The 15,145-nt window shown below is 40.5% G+C and overlaps 1 protein-coding gene and 1 long non-coding RNA gene across 3 annotated transcripts in view; one reads left to right on the top strand and one right to left on the bottom strand.

The window, feature by feature from the left end:
• Nucleotides 1-15,145, bottom strand: part of LOC140127720 (uncharacterized) — a 45,605-nt gene that overhangs the window by 6,131 nt on the left and 24,329 nt on the right. The window lies entirely within an intron of this gene.
• The window catches only part of ITGA11 (integrin subunit alpha 11), a 73,868-nt gene that overhangs the window by 36,552 nt on the left and 22,171 nt on the right, over nt 1-15,145 (top strand). For both annotated transcript variants that reach the window (XM_072148727.1, XM_072148728.1), the window contains 9 exons: nt 76-220; nt 3,075-3,223; nt 3,366-3,506; nt 7,405-7,608; nt 7,828-7,958; nt 10,075-10,241; nt 11,634-11,779; nt 12,564-12,674; nt 14,867-14,952. In XM_072148727.1, coding sequence (XP_072004828.1) covers nt 76-220; nt 3,075-3,223; nt 3,366-3,506; nt 7,405-7,608; nt 7,828-7,958; nt 10,075-10,241; nt 11,634-11,779; nt 12,564-12,674; nt 14,867-14,952 — 1,280 coding nt within the window. The remainder of the gene's footprint in view (nt 1-75; nt 221-3,074; nt 3,224-3,365; nt 3,507-7,404; nt 7,609-7,827; nt 7,959-10,074; nt 10,242-11,633; nt 11,780-12,563; nt 12,675-14,866; nt 14,953-15,145) is intronic.

Here is a 15,145-nt window from a genome sequence, read left to right as displayed (position 1 = left end):
TGCCATTGTTCAACACTGTTAGTATTCCACAGCTTTGTAGCAGTAATAAAATAGTTGTATGCTCTTTTCTTCTAGGATGGGATTTTGCTTGGAGCTGTTGGTGCCTATGACTGGAATGGGGCTGTTCTAAAAGAGACTAGTAGTGGGAAGGTGATACCTCGGAGAGAATCTTACCTCAAGGAGTTTCCTGATGAGTTGAAGAACCATGCAGCTTATCTCGGTAATCGGGGATGCATTTTGAGTTGTTTATAATATTGTACAGCTGGGTAAGATCATTTCCGTCTGATGAAGATAGATCTTACTGGAGGGATCTTTGCCTAAGAGGTGTTCTATAACACTGTAGGACTTTAGGGGTCATCATAGAATTTCTTGGTGAACCTTAGATTGGAGACCACTCATCTACACAATAGAACTAAAGAGAGGACTATATTTACCTACATGAGGCTATCACTATGAGGTTATGAAGTTTGGCCTTCTCACAGCAGGTCTTCTACTCACTAATGATTTTTCATTTTGGATCTGAAAACGTATGTACTCCAGCCAAAAATGTCCCCTGGCAACATAAATGCCTTCTCCAACCTGTCTGTTTATACTATTAGAAACCAATGAGGCTTATAATCTACGATTCATTCAATCGTGTCAAGTCATTCTTACACCTTATGTAGTTTACAAACTTAAATACCTCAAAGCAATTTCCACTAATATACAAAATTAATCTCCAGCTTTTCTTGCCCAGATCCTGTCTCCCTGTAAAACCTTTATTGGCTCTTAATAGACTTTTTCCCAACTTTTCCCCTGATTTATTAGCTGTCCCTTAAATCACATCACATGCGTCCAGTCTTTACCATTATTCTAAATTATTTTAGACACACTAAGATGTCTCCAGGAGATCTAGATTCTTCCTAATGACATTAGGCACATTGGATTTACTTGAAATACATCCTTTTATGACGTAATTTACCCTAACAGTAAATTACCCCAGGTCCAAACCGGAGGATTATGGGCCTTAGGGGTTAATGCCCAGATCTGGATTTTGATCTATGTCTTGGAACATCGCTCGGAAAATTGAGGGGGGAAAATAAGTGTTTTATATCCGCAATGTCCAGGATGGATCTTATTGCTTTGGGTAGAAGACGTCTGGCCCGGTGCCTGGAGTTGCTCACCACACCACCACATTTGCTGCAGGGGGAATGTGTGAGCGATGCTCCTGCATTAGTATTGTCCCCCCTTCCCCATACTTCAGGCTTGTACAATAATGTTATGGAAGGCAGCGCGCCAGCAGTATGTATGAAAATCCTCAGCACGCTCAGACTTTTCCAAGTATTCCTTACTTATCACATCCACTCTTCTCCATAACAGTGGTTTTGACTCAGCAGAATCCATGTAATAAAAAGTACATTTTATATCATTTAGAAATTTAATTTTTGCAAAAACTTATACTTAATGCCAAGATCTCATAGATCTGTGCTACACATATGCCCAGCTTACTGTCTGGATACATAGAGTTACCTTTAAGGGTTGCAACTGTTTGTTGACTTGGATAAAATTGGAATTTGGTTCAAGACTTTAATTCCTTGTGAAAAAATATTAGTGCAATATTGTAATATTCTAACTAACTCCCTTAGTTGCACAAATAATATTTCTTGTATTTCTTCAAGTAATATCTTGAAAATGTGATTATCACGACACGCAATAAGGCGGCAAAGGGAGAGCAGATCTGTTTAAGATTTGCCATTGACATTATCATTTAAAGGAAATCTACTATCAAAATCCATCATGATAAACCCGGGACACTTACTCATAGATCCGGGCACTGTGACTGTGGTAATCTGCTTTTATTTGTTATCCATGGTCTCCTTCCTTCTAAATTCAACTTTTATAATTATGCCAATGAGCTTGAAGGGCTCTGGTGGGTGTTACCAGAGCCCCTCAGTGCTGCAGATTCACAGGTGGTTACAATGAGCAGAACAGGTCTCTTCTCTCCCTGCACTTGCTGCTGCTACATTACACAGGCAGAGGGAGGAGGCAGAGAGCTGGGGGTTGGGAGAGACATGTTCTGCTCATTGTAACAGCCTGTGAATCTGGCTCATTATCATAATTTTAAAAGTTGTTTTTAAGGAGGAAGGAGGCCATGGATAACAAATGGTCACGGTGGCACCATCTATGAGTAAGTGTCCCTAGTTTATCATGCTTGATTTTAATGGTAGATTTCCTTTAAGAAATGTATTTCTGTATAGAAAGTCCCTCTTCTGTCACGTGCATGCACAAAATAAGCGCATTATAATATTCATTTGGATAGTTTTATTGTATACAAGTGGACACATCGAACATTCTAAGCAAATATGGAGCAAACTTTATGTGCAAGTATATGGTTAGCAGTAAACATGTTAATTATATACCACTGATTTTGGCTCAAATTTTTTTAAGTACATTTTAAAAAATTTTAAATCTTTGCTTTTTTATGTTTTAAAGAATAAGAAACTCTTTACATTCCCCAGGATTATAATCAATATCATATAACATACAATTTTAGATGTGTGAACTGTTATTTAGAATCAGGAACTAAGTTCTTAGGTTGTGTCACTCTGTCATTCTTTTGTGATATGACTCATAAGGTCACATCTCTCTGTGGTGGTTATGTATCATTGGTTTTCCTGTGCTTTTTTGGCGTAAAAAAGTCTCAAAGTAGTCGTATTGAGGGCTTTTGAGACTTTTCACTGCTAATAAGTCTCACAGGACTATATACACCTCTTCATTAATCTGGCCTAAACATAGAACTGCTACTAGTACAACATTGTGCAGCCAGATTCATGACTTAAGACTTTTGCAAAAAGTCTCATAAAAAGTCTCAGTCACTCCAGTCCCCTGCTGATCTTTGTGCTGAGACTTTTTATGCATTTTGAGACTTTTTTGGGACTTTTTGAAAAAAATAGACAGAAAATAGACCATAAGAGCATTTTTAAAGGACCAAAGCCACTTTAATGAATCTGATGGGCAGCAGAACCCCAAAATTAGACATAGAACTTTCCCAAGTAGCTGGTCTAATGATAACTAACCCCCTATGTCTTTGGTAGGTTACACTGTGACGTCTGTTATGACAGCCCAACGTGTCAGATTGTATGTTTCTGGAGCACCACGATTCAACCACACCGGAAAAGTGATCATCTTTAGCATACAGGGAATGGAGAACCTTGTCATTCACCAGTCTCTTATAGGGGATCAGGTAATCACATAACAATACAGTCGGGATAATAGTCTCCAAGAAGCAATAGTCCGGTAATGGAGGAATCTTTCTTTCATTCCATAGTATAAACTAGTTCAGTACAACATTGATGATATTGATGATTTTTCTCTGTCCCTGGTAGATTGGATCATATTTTGGCAGTGAAATCTGCTCGGTAGACGTGGATGGTGATGGAGTTACTGATGTCCTACTGGTTGGAGCACCTATGTTCTTCAGTGATGGGCGGGAGCGTGGTCGTGTGTCTGTATATGTCATGAGAGACGTAAGTATATAGACAGGGCTCCTGTACTCTAGACTACTATCTAAGGCTACATTCACACGACCGTATGATTTCTCCAGTCCCGTATTTACAGGCCGTATGAGCCCGTATATACGTGACGTTTTTCATCCGTATGCAGCACGTATTTAACCCGTATTTTATACATGCCCATAGACTTTTAGGGCATACAGAACTGAAATACGGGAGAAAATAGGACATGCTCTATATTTTTATACGGCCAGTATACGGTACGTACACTCCAGTGTCAAAAACGGCAATATAAATGGTTGGACATATTGTCCATTGAAATGAATGTGGCTGTATGTAACCCGTAAAAAAACGGTACGTATACGGCCGTTTTCATACGTCCGTGTGAATGTAGCCTAAGAGACTATTTAAGAGCGCAACTCTTGCTCTTAAAGGTATGACATGACATTATATTAAATATTTGCCCTTGGTTACCTATTTGGCCAATTTGACATTTGTGCTGGCATACAAGCCCCAATTTCAGTCCCATTAGCCAAGAATTGCAACTATTCTCTCCCTTATGTCAGGTGGGAAGTTGGCTGGGTTAGTGTAGTTTCATCCTGCGCCAGCGCTTTAGCTATGGCACAGGATATAGCACAATTCTATATCCTTTTGCTTGATATACTACACATGGTCAGGTGCAGGATATACTAAGAGACAGGAACCTCTTGGTTTGTCTGGGTCAGAGTGAGGCATGTGGGGAACATGAAGCTTTAGAAATACCCCCCAAAGGGTCCCCTTGCTGTACTGTGATAGTTCTCTTTGTCCCATAGATGTTGAATGGAGTGGCACTATGGGGCACATTTACTTAGCGTCGCGCTGCACTTCTGTCAGACTGTGCAAGTTCTTCTAGGCTAAAACAGCTTGCACAGTGTCGTACACAACCCTTTTGTGGCGCCGCAACGCTACCCTCCATGTGACACAAATTAGGGGGTGTGCCGTCGATCTGACTGATTCGGACCGAGCGCCGTATTTAACGTGCTAATTGTGTCGCACGCCCTATGTTAAAGGTGCACCACAAAAAAGGTGAATTGCGGGAAAGTGCCAGATCAATAATTTCTGGCGCACAATCTTAGTGAATCGTCGCACGCAGCATTATACACTAAATAGCACTTTAAGTGAATTTTCCAACTTTCTAAGTAAATGTGCCCCTGTGTGTTCTTGATGCCTTCACTCTGCAGGACTGTAGTGAGGTGGAAAAGGAGGCTGAAGAATACACTGTGAATAGACCATCAATTCAAATAGGAAAAATCAGGGTTCAGAAAACCATTTAAGGGGACCTGTCAGGACAATTTAGGACACTAAACTTTATGGTCCAGTGGCTCAGTGCCTCAAATGGTCCATATACCGTTCTCTCCGGGGCCACAGTTAAAAATATAATGGTTTTTACACTGTGCCGACGTAACGTAACACACCTTGGCTTCACCAGGGTTGTACAAAGCCAGCTTTATTGAAGCAACTTGCAGTTGCTGGCAGCACCTTATTTGACTCATGTCTAGGTATATGTAAGTGTTTATTTGTTTAATAGCAGCCATGGAGAAAGTTGATATACGGCAGGGGTTTTTATCCTTCATTGGATCGAGGGCCACATTATCAAACCCTTCAACTTCAAGGGGCCGCACTAGTAACCAACACCCATGATGTACCACCAAAAACAATACAGGAGAGGAAATCACTAAATACAACCCCAGAAACCAAATACTGCATTCAGACGATTACTAATACACACCCCAAACCAGACAGTAAATACAGCACCCAAATCAGACAAAGGAGACCTCAGAGCAGACAAATACTGGAGATCCCAGGGCATTATTATTATATAAGACACCCCAAGAGCTATTAACAATAGTAATTCCCAGAGCAGACAATAAAAATGGAGACCCCTAGGGAAGACAATAATAATGAAGAGACCCCCGGCACCGGAAATAATAATACCGGAGATCTTAAGAGCAGACTAATAATAATGACCCCAGATTTGTACTACTTATACTGGAGACCACAAGCCAGACTACTTATATTGAAGTACCCAAAGCAAACCAATAATATTGGAGACCCTACAGCAGACTACTAATGAGAGACCCCTGAGTAGACTAATAGTACTGGAGACCCCAGAGCAGAGTACTAATACTGGACACTCCAGGACCTTTTTTTTTTCAATTCCTGCATATTTTTATATAGAAACATTCATCTCAAGTCGTATTTATAATACTCATACCAATGAGTTATGACCAGCTTCCTCCACAGTATTTTTAGGTATTGCCAATGACTTCTATACTCATTAGTATAATTGTCATTGAGTATTCCAAATCGTGTAATCCACTTTGTAATTCTCTGCTACAGCATAATGAAGGGGTAAATTGGAACACATCTCTTTTTGTCAGCACCCCTCAACTCATCCACCCCATAATTTTCTTTACTATAAAAAAATGGATGATGATCCATGATGTTGGGAGTCCTCATATAGTCTTTAGTCGGGGAAATAGAGGCAGCATAAGATCAGTATTTCACAGAACTAACACAGCTGCATAAATCTGGTCTAAAGGGGTTTTCCAAGATCAGTAAAAAAAAACCTACAATTTCTTTGGCGCTGTGATGTGACCTCCACAATAACACCATTAATGATTATTCTACAGAAATCTTGATACTTACATATAGCACTGCTTATTTTTAAATCTGTTCTTACACATATGATTTGCATAACTAGTTGACAGGTCTGGACTCCACCAGACAGAACTTATGTCCCCCACTTCCTGGACCCCTTCCATGTACATTTTTCTCATGATCCTCAGTAGAAAGAGACTAACTATAGTGACATTTTTTATAAGCCCTGTGTGATGTCATCTGACTTCAAAGTGCATTCATATTATATTAATTATACTAAAAGTGTTCCCTTTACTAGTGTAAGGAAGTAAATGTATATTTTAGCTGGGGAATGGAGCTTTGGTCTCAGGTCATGGGTGCCCAACATCTCTATCTGCGTCCTCTATTTTAATTTCATTTTTGACATTTTTGTTGCAGTGGCCCACTAGGATACTAGAGGATCCTTAAAGGGGTTGTCCACTTTACCTTTTTTTGTAATGTGTGTGTACATATGGGGGGCAGGATATTAGGTCATTTACCAATATACATCTATTAATAGTTCTGCTCTGCTTTCTTTATATGTAAAGTGAGTCCCCTGAGATAACTGACCATAAAATGGCCGCAGATGGAGGGTCATGTGATCTTATGATAGTATTCATGACATGAATATAAGATTAAGGTCCTGGCAGGGCAATTGTTCATAGACAGATAGAGATCAATCTGTTTGTGATACTTGTAGTTATCTTCTGCATGTGTCTTCTCGAGGGAGCTACATACCCCAGGCTGTGACTAGGCACAGGAGATGCTGATATGTTTATTTAAAGGATCATCCAACTCTTAAGAAATGTTTTAGCCAGAGCTGGTGTTTCCCTGATACAAGTCTTTCTTCCTGCTCCAGCAACAGCAAGTTACCATCCTTCATGTCATGTCCACTACATTCAATAACTGGTCAAAACAGTGACTTATTAGCCATTTATTAGATGATGGAGGCACATATCGTCGTGGTGTGCCATTGCTGAGACAGACAGAAATGAGACTAACAGGGACCACAGAACAAGTGTTTGTCAAAGCTGCTGCAGCGGATCATTTTCACTTTAGAATGTTTAGATATGATACTTCTAAGTGGATTATATTTAGGTCATTAAATAATGTACAACCTAAAGACTGCCATACCACACCTTTATGTATGTATGGAATACATAGGACACACGTGAGGTTCGTGGTTTATCTGGTGTAGCTTCATGACATTACACATGCTTGCCTATTCCAATGTTTTTATTCTATGTTGTTACAGAAGCGCTTTGTTCCAGATGGCAGCCTTCGAGACTTTGACACGTCAAAGAATTCCCGTTTTGGATATGCCATAACAGCTGTTCCAGACCTCAACCAAGACTCTTTCAATGATGTGGTGGTCGGAGCTCCTCTTGAAGATGATCACAAAGGTGCAATCTACATATTCCATGGTTTTAAGAGGAATATTTTGAAAAAATATAAACAGGTAAAGATTACAAATATAAACAAACTCTCTTGTAATATTAAATGAATATTAAGTTGCAGTTTTTTATGGTGAAGGATGTAGTAAGGTGCACAGGTAGAAGTCCAGTAAACGGCTATGAGATAATGTGATCATATGTGTTCCAAATTAATTATTGGGTATTTTTGGGTTTGATAGTTGTCCATTGTTTTTTCACACATTTGCTATGTTCCTTCAACCCAGCGTATTGCTGCAGCAGACCTGTCTTCCAAACTTGAATATTTTGGCTGTAATATTCATTGTGAGATGGATATGAATGAGGATGGACTAGTGGACCTGGCAGTGGGTTCTATGGGAAATGCAGTTCTGCTATGGTGAGTAATTATGCTCTAGATAATCAATCATAGATATGTTGTTATACGAGGGCAGGTCAATAAGAACCCATTTCAGAAATGAAGATACCATTTTTTCCCAAATTTTTTTTTATTTTTCAACATGGTCCCCTTTTAGAAAGATACACTTCTCCCAACATTCCTGACATTTTTTAACCCCTCCAAAAAATAGGATTTGTCACACTCTCCAAAATACGCCTCTGTCTCGGAGATTACTTCCTCGTTTGAGCTACATTTTTTCCTACGAGGCATTTCTTCATGAACAAGAAAAAGTTGCAGGGAGCCAGATTGGGAGAATACGGCAGCAATTCATAACGCAATTCATGTAGTTTGGCGGCGACAACTCCAGATGAATATGCTGGTGCGTTGTCATGGTGAAACAGCACCTTTTTTTGCCAAATGCGGCGGTGTCTCCTTAAATTTTTTGTCAAAGAGGGCCAATAACTCACTGTAGTATTGTCCAGTGATCGTTCTTCCTTTTTCTAAAAAATCCATGAGGATGACGCCGTTCACATCCCAAAAAAAACGTCGCCATGACCTTTAAGGGGCGATGGGACCGTATTTGCCTTCTTTGGAGCTGAATTACCAGGAGAAATCCATTGTTTTGACTGTTGCTTAGTTTCTGATGTGTAATGATGAATTCAGGTTTCTTCAACGGTGACAACTCGATGCAAAAAGTCCTTCGTATCACAATTAAATTGCTCCAAACACTGCTTCGAAGTTAACAGCCGCATCCGCTTGTTGTCCACCGTGAGCAATCGCGGCACCCATCGGGCCGACAATTTTTTCAACGCCAACTTATCATGTAAAATATTAATTGCCGTTGTGGTCGACACACCTACGGCCTCTGGTACTTCGCGTACTTTTGTTCATCGATCAGCGAGTATCATGTCGTGGACTTTTTTGAATGATTTCCTCAGTAACCACGTCTGCCGGGCGTCCTGGTCGCTCCTCATCAAAGACGGATGTTCGCCCACGTTTAAATATCTCCTCCCATTTTTTCCCAATGGCTGCCAAATCCAAACTAACCAATCAATGAGTCTGCAATTTGTTTTGCCGTCGTTTGATAGATGGCAGCACACGATGATAACACCAACTTCCCTCAGGAACGCCCTCTGTCGTCAAACACGAGTACTTATTGAACCCCCCTCGTATGTGTATACTGTATGCCTTAGAGACAGACTACACCAATGCTAAGTGTCTGGTGGGGTCAGGAGACGCCTCCCTTCACCACTTTATACAACAAAATCAAGTATTGTGGTTTTCTGCAGCCACTAGGAGTAGATGACTGTAAACAGATTAATTCAGCTCCCAATGGCATCAGTGATTTAATAATCTGAGCCTTACAGAAGTTGTGAATACCAGCTAGCACTTTCAATATCATTTTTAAACAAAGCCTTTACTGTATATATGTTATGCATTGTCTGTGAATGGACATAGACAGTGGGCTTGACACTAAACCCCCTTCCCAGCTCTCCCTGCCCAAACAATCCCGCAGGGGAATGAGACAACTGGTTGATGTTCCCTTCCTTTGCCAAAGTGCAAAATACAGAGACAAAAACAAGATAAAACAAAACAGAGAGGGATAGTCACCAAGTATGAGTCAGAACCAGTAGGACTATGCAGAACAAAATCACTAGGCATATGGATAGTCAGAAATACAGGCAAAAGGATCATATATACCAGAAATCAGATGACAGAATAACACAGCTAGCCAAGTACAAGTCTATAGCAGGAAAAGAGAACTCCAGAAAACCTTATATTTGACAACAAAATCCTGGACTGAATGGATGTGACAGCAGTCAGAATAGGGAGGATTTCTGTCATTAACAGTAGATGAGCTTTTGATGACCCAGAGCAGAGTTCACAAAATCAATCAAGACTGCTAGGAAAGGTTATATGCCGGTGTTCAGACTAGCAAAGACATGAAACATACTGACATTTATCAGCGCATCCTCAGCTGTACCTTACAGATGTAGCTTAGGATGCATATATGTGTGTTTGTATATATTATTGTTAAATTTACTGTTTATACAGATTCTTATGGAAAATATGAGCCATTGCGCTCTGTAATTTCTATTTTCTTTGTGACGCTTAGGACTCGTAGCGTTATTCAGATCAACGCAACCCTCAGATTTGAGCCACCTAAAATCAATATTTTTAGCAAAGAATGTCGCAGAAATGGACGGGAGGCTACATGTATGTCAGCATTTGTATGCTTTGCTCCAGTGTTCAAAGCCCCACAGTTTCAGGGACAGAGCGTTGGTAAGTAAACTGTGTTGCCTTTATATTACAGGGAGATCTCCTATGTCTACAAAGATCAGTAAGATCATGATTCATGTAGCTATTAGTTTGGTCTAAAATCACACTTCAAGGTGTAACTTGATGCTGTTGGGCCCCAATGCAAAATCTGTACCATCCACTCCAACTATAATTTATAGTTTATAGTTCTCAGCTATTTATATACATACAGTCAGTCCCCGACGTAAGGACACCTGACTTACAGACGACCTCTAGTTACAGAAGGACCTCTCTGCCCACTGTGACCTTTAGTGAAGATCCCAGGCTGCAATGATCAGCTGTAAAGTGTCTGTAATGAAGTTTTATTGATAATCCTTGTTCCCATAACAGCAAAAAATTTTGAAAATCTGGTGGTACCGAAAATATACTAGCTCCACTTGCATCCAAATTCAACTTAAAGAGGACCTGTCACCCATAATTTCGGCACTAGGAGCTGCTTACTTTAGTGCTTAAACAAACTCCGCAGTGTTAGAGTGATAGCGTTACCGGAAATCTGCGGAGGAGTACAATGTAAATGCCGGACTGCTCGTAGAGCGGGTGGGATTGTGGGAGGGTTTAGGGGCGGTAGTCACAGCCGGCCTATGGAGCGAGCGGGGCCGTCCAGGGAAGAGGCAGCGCCTCGGACCGCCCCCTCATGAATACGTCGGACAGCTTTGCTGGAAGTCTGGCTTACATTGTACTCTGCCGCAGTGTTAGATAGTGTTACCAGAGGTTTCCCGTAACACTATCATTCTAACACTGTGGCGTTTGTTTAAGCACAAGTGCAGAAATTATGGGTGACAGGTCCTCTTTAAGAACAAACCTAAACAACCTATCCTGTACGTAATCCGTATATAACCCCTTAAAGGGGTTTTCCCATGAAGGAAAGTTAGGCCCTATCCACACAATAGGGCCTAACTAACTGATCAATGGGGGTCTCAGTGCTGATTGTGAAAACAAGGGGTCCGTCGGACAGCCGTGCATTAACGTTCTGCTCCATTAATCTCTATGGAGCTAACGGAGATCGTGAGCACCGCGCTCGGCAATTTGTGTCAGCTCCATTGAGATTAATGGAGCAGAACGGTCATGCGCGGCCGTCTGCTCCATTAATCTGATGGAGCGAGGAGGGGTCCGACGGACCCCTAGTTTTCGTGATTTGTGGGAGACCCAAACTGATCAGCAAGTTAGGCTATATCCTGTAGATAGGGCCTAACTTTCCTTGATGTGAATACCCCTTTAAAAACCCAATAAGGTTCCCAGGCACAGGCTCGTTCTTATCGTGTTTATTATTGTTGTCATGATAATTTTGTGATGTGAAATGTGTTTGTATGAGTGCAAAAATGAGGTATATGACTAATGTTCTATATGTACTCGCAGCCATTAAATACAATGTGACGATTGATGAGAGGAGATATACCCCTCGTGCTGTGATTGATGACATTGGAGGGGACAAGCACTTTATTAAAACCATCAGAGCCACGAGCGGGCAGAACCAGTGCCAGCAGCTCAATTTCCATGTCCTGGTGAGTGTGAACTCCTGCATTTGTTGTAGCATTGGCATAATTTTGAGTTCTGGCCACGACACTAAATGGTGCTATATGTCCTAATGGGAAGTTGAGTGATAGGAAGGGGGCATCTACCCCAAGAAATTAAGAACAATAAAACATTGTGCACCAGACTCATTTTTGTCTGGAGTTTACATGACTGATGTATCTTTATATATGACTACATCTATATAGAGAGTGTTAAGAAATCTGTCACCAATCCTAGGAAGAGGTCTATGGAAATAATGGTGTGAAAGAGAATACAGCATTCTTATGTGTGTGCTTAATAGTAGCAGGACTGTACAATATGCATTTATATTTTAGGATTGTAGCTGGACTTAGTGCAGCGGCATGTGAAATCTCTTCGCTGTACACAGCCAGCTACAATCCTGGAATATAAAGGCATATTTCACAGACCTGCTACTATTAACAACACACACAAAAGTATGGTTATATAAACCCTCATGGATAGTATCTAACACAGAACACTGTCTGCAGCTTTGTAGACTAATGGTAGACTCCCTTTAAACTGGCTCTGAGAAGTGTGGCAATAAATCCCAATGGAGACAACTCTTAGTTCATATGTCATATGATTATAAATTAAAGGGGTTGTCTGGAGGCTGTTGGGACAAATGAGCAGTGCAGGTCATCCATAAGAGCCAGACTGTCTTCTATGCATAGCTTTTCATCTTACAGATCTTTCTACTAGCTTTCACTAAAATATTCAATATATTAATTTTGCTGTCTGACCCTTTCTCTATAGGATACTGCAGACTATGTAAAACCTATTACCTTTTCCATGGAATATGAGCTGGCATTTCCAGAGGAGGGACCGGTACTAGACGAGGGCTGGCCAACATCTCTCAAAGTGTCGGTATGTTAGAAAAAAATACATATATAAAGAGTTGGGGGGAAAAAAACCTAAAACGCAGTGGAAAAAATGAAACATAAATTGAAAGAATATTTGGCATAGGTATATTTGGGCATCAGGTCATATTTTCCACTTTGATAAATCCGGCAAATAAACACTAACGCTGCAATAAATGTGCAGCTGCGGAAACCGTGTCAAGGTGGTTTTGTATTCAAAGTACAATCTTCTAAAAAAGCACTGCCCAAGATTTTCCAGATGATGAGGGGTCATTGTTAATTGTCTCTATAGAAAGTTTATGGCCGTTCATACAGTGGCAGGGCCGGCGTTGGGGGGGGGGCAAAATGGGCATTTGCAAGTTGCCCAGGGCCCCTGTCCTGAAGGGGCCCCCTGCATGTGGACTTGGTTGAATGCTCGGATGAAGATGCTTATCCTCTATCTCTAGTCTATATATCTATCATCCATCTGTCTAGTTATCTATCTCCTATAATTTGTCTATTTTCTATTTATATTGTCTAATTATTTATCTATATATCTTGTATATGCCTATCTATTTGTTATCTATCTATCTCCTATCTCTTCTCTATCATATCTATCTCCTATCTATTCTCTATCATATCTATCTCCTATCTATTCTCTACCCATATATCAATCGATCTTCTATCTCTCTTCTACTGTATCTATCTATATCTCTCATACCCATCTATCATCTATCTGTATATAATCTACTTTATATTTCTGTATCTATAAATCTATCATCTATCTATAAATATAAATCATCTTTCATATTTCTCTTCTACCATCCATCTCCCTATCATCTGTCTCTCTCCTATAACATTCTCCTACAGTTCCATATTACAGATACTTACCTACTACTGCTTGTAGCTACAAAGTGTTATTATTGTGCAGGGATAAAGGAGCCTCTTACTGACTGTGACTGTTCATAAAATAGTTTTATTTTGGGGCCTCACTTTTTGTTTTACCCAGAGCCCCATTTTGTCTAAAACCAGCCCTGCTCAGGGGTTTAATCATCTGGTGCTGATAGATGATGGTTAAGAAGAGGCTACAAGGACTAGTTCTCTTTTATACTATTTTACCAAATAAGTCTTCTAAACCTTGAGATTCACAACTTCAATACAGATGTTTGTGCTGAAAATTCATGGGAAGTAATAACTTGTTTAGAAAACAAAGCCCCCATGTAAAGCCCTTGAGGGGGAATCTTTATATATAACTGAATATCACACCCCCTGATCCGCGCATATTACTTACATTATGTGAAAATCCATTCAATACAAACCTCAACTTCTGCAACTTATTACATTTCACTTTCCAAATCCAGTGTTCCCCCTAGTCATGAGGCTATTGCCTAATTCTGGTTAATGTGGCTCGTTCCGCACTTGGGGGGGCTGTGACAGTGATAGAAAACAATGTATGGTGCTGGGTGTATACGGGAAGGATGCCCACTAATAGTAGAGACATTGATTTTAATGACAACCAGACGGTAGATGATTTGATGCAGAAATGTCTGCAATGTCCCATACATCTGAATAGAGATTATAGCGGCATTCCAACATTAAGGGGAATTTCCATTTGTGGCTTCTCCTTTAAACTTTTTAACTTAGAGATCCCCACTATAATATAACATAACAATTGTCAAGAGGCAAGTGGCACTTCCAGGGGTAACATTGGTGTCCGGGATCAAACATCAATGGACATTTAATGAATTTGATGTGTCTTTGCAGCAGTTTCTGTAGTAGGGGACATTGCTTAGGAAAAGCTGAGGTGGGAACTATACATGTTAAACTATTCAGATTCACACAACGTATGCCCGTCGGGCCATAGCTGGGTGGGCATACGTCCAGCATGATGGAGAGGAGGAGGGGTGACCCTTCCCCTCTCCATAGAGTTGCATGGCGTACGGGCAGTGCACACGGGAAAAGATAGGACATGTCCTATCTTTGCTCTGTGTATGAAGAAGTGTGTGGCACCTTATCTCTCCGTGCGCCCATTGTCTATACGTTCCCCATGTGGTCGTGTGAATGTGGCCTTAAGGAGTATTATAAATGAAAATATTGATTATACCAATAATAATTGTTGACTGTCCCAGTAAGTGCAGGAGATCAGTTATATGGTCAGTGTATGGGGTCCTCATGTTTTGTAGACTCTCCTTATATGACAATTACTTCTCTACTGTTCAGGTTCCTTTCTGGAATGGATGTAACCAGGACGAGCGCTGCGTACCTGATCTCTTCTTGGATGTGAAACACGATATCCCTACGGCACTGTAAGTACATGAAGTATGGAGTAACCTTCTTTACTACCCATTATGTATAATACGTTTTGATTACTTTGAGTATTTGCTAATCTGTAAACATATACAACTATAAATAATGTATTCCAGCTTAAGTAATTCTGCAACCCACTGCAACATTGACCCCACCCACCTGACACTAAGATGCCCCACATTGCATCTCACA

The sequence above is a fragment of the Engystomops pustulosus genome, chromosome 4 (assembly GCF_040894005.1).
Source record: "Engystomops pustulosus chromosome 4, aEngPut4.maternal, whole genome shotgun sequence".
Taxonomy (NCBI): Eukaryota; Metazoa; Chordata; class Amphibia; order Anura; family Leptodactylidae; genus Engystomops; species Engystomops pustulosus.
Note: the sequence above shows the minus strand (reverse complement) of the source record. Positions and strands in the feature narration are given on the sequence as shown.